Raw genomic sequence first — 1,321 nt, 5'->3', positions numbered from 1 at the left:
CGTTGGCGTGATTTTTCGCGCTGAAAACGAGAGGCAAGGTCACCTCTCAAGCACGGTAAGATCCAGTCAACCATGATGTCGTTGACGTAGATGAGGTAGTCCAGGTCGGAAAAAATGTCGCCATAAATATCCTGGATACCAGCGGCGGTGCAGCCCTCTAGATCGAGGGTGGCCATATGCAGCAAGGGCTCGGCCTGGAGAAGAACGAGGGCCGAGTTGACGTTTTCTTTGAGGCAGTCGAGACCTTTCTTGCTGTCACCGCGATAGGACTCCCACTTGGTTGAGGTTTGGTAGGCTCGGTGCCAAACGTGGTGGGGTGGTTGAGTCCGAGAGCCGGCCCGTGGTGGCGCATTGGTGCCAAAGGCAACACCAAATTGGGATGCATCCACTGCTTCCATGGGAGAGCGCCTGGGCGTGGTGGCTCTATCGTCATGTGCGGGAGAGCTCAAATAGCCATGACGATAACGAGAGTCGTGAGAGAGCGATTCGTGCACGGGCTCTCTCGGGAGCCGGGGTAGAGGGCGATTAGAGGCCAGGCCAAAAGCCACTTCGCCATCGCGGGCAGTCGGGTGCGCCGCGGGCGAGGGAGCGAGCAAAGAAAAATCGGTCGCAAGGTCACGAGAAGGCGACTGGGTCTCGTGCGCGCGTAACGAACCATGTGAGCGGCCCCTGTCCGGGATGAGCCGAAGGGCAGCGTTTATCTCGCGTTCAAGCTCGGCAATCTGCGATTGGAGCTGATGTTGGGAGCCTAGAGAGTGCACTAGGGCTTGAAGGGTCCTGTGGACCTGGGCCACGGCGGCGTCATTGTTGCGGGGGGATCCAGGGCCCGCGGCGGCGGCTGATGTGGCGGCGGCGCTTGCGGCATGGCGAGAAGCGCTCGCTGTAGCCTCGACGGGAGCGGCTCCTGTCGAAGGCGTGGCCGGGTGCGACCCGGTGGCGGCCATTTTCGGTCTTTCCTCTTCCTCATGCTCGTTGACCAAGCAATCGAGAGCGTGGGGTTCGGCATGATCTTCTTCGTGCTGGAAGTCGCGCGTGAGGTCGGTGCGAGCCTCAAAGTTTCTGGTGGCAGCAGCGCGAGCAGCGCTTTGCACAGCGCCACGGCTACGAGTGACTCGCTGGTCAACAGGAGTATGCATAACACTAAATGGCATGGTGGCGATGATCAAGGAAGGGATACGTATGCAAAGAAAAACGAAAAGAACAAGCAAGCAAGCAGGCAAACAAGAAAAAGTATGACAATTTACAGCAAAGCGAACAGAGAGGTTTTTGATGAAATTGAATCGTTTTAAAAGCACAAAAACAGAGCACAGCAAGCAGAAGA

The 1,321-nt window shown here is 57.5% G+C and overlaps 1 protein-coding gene across 1 annotated transcript in view; it reads right to left on the bottom strand.

The window, feature by feature from the left end:
- Window positions 1-1,151, bottom strand: part of MONBRDRAFT_11255 (uncharacterized protein) — a gene marked incomplete at both ends in the record, with an annotated part of 8,843 nt that extends 7,692 nt beyond the window's left edge. The window contains one exon of the mRNA XM_001748990.1: window positions 44-1,151. Within this exon, the coding sequence (XP_001749042.1) occupies window positions 44-1,151 (1,108 nt within the window). The remainder of the gene's footprint in view (window positions 1-43) is intronic.
- Between the last annotated feature and the right edge of the window lie 170 nt (window positions 1,152-1,321).

The sequence above is a fragment of the Monosiga brevicollis genome, genomic scaffold (genome assembly GCF_000002865.3).
Source record: "Monosiga brevicollis MX1 MONBRscaffold_27 genomic scaffold, whole genome shotgun sequence".
Lineage (NCBI taxonomy): Eukaryota > Choanoflagellata > Craspedida > Salpingoecidae > Monosiga > Monosiga brevicollis.
Note: the sequence above shows the minus strand (reverse complement) of the source record. Positions and strands in the feature narration are given on the sequence as shown.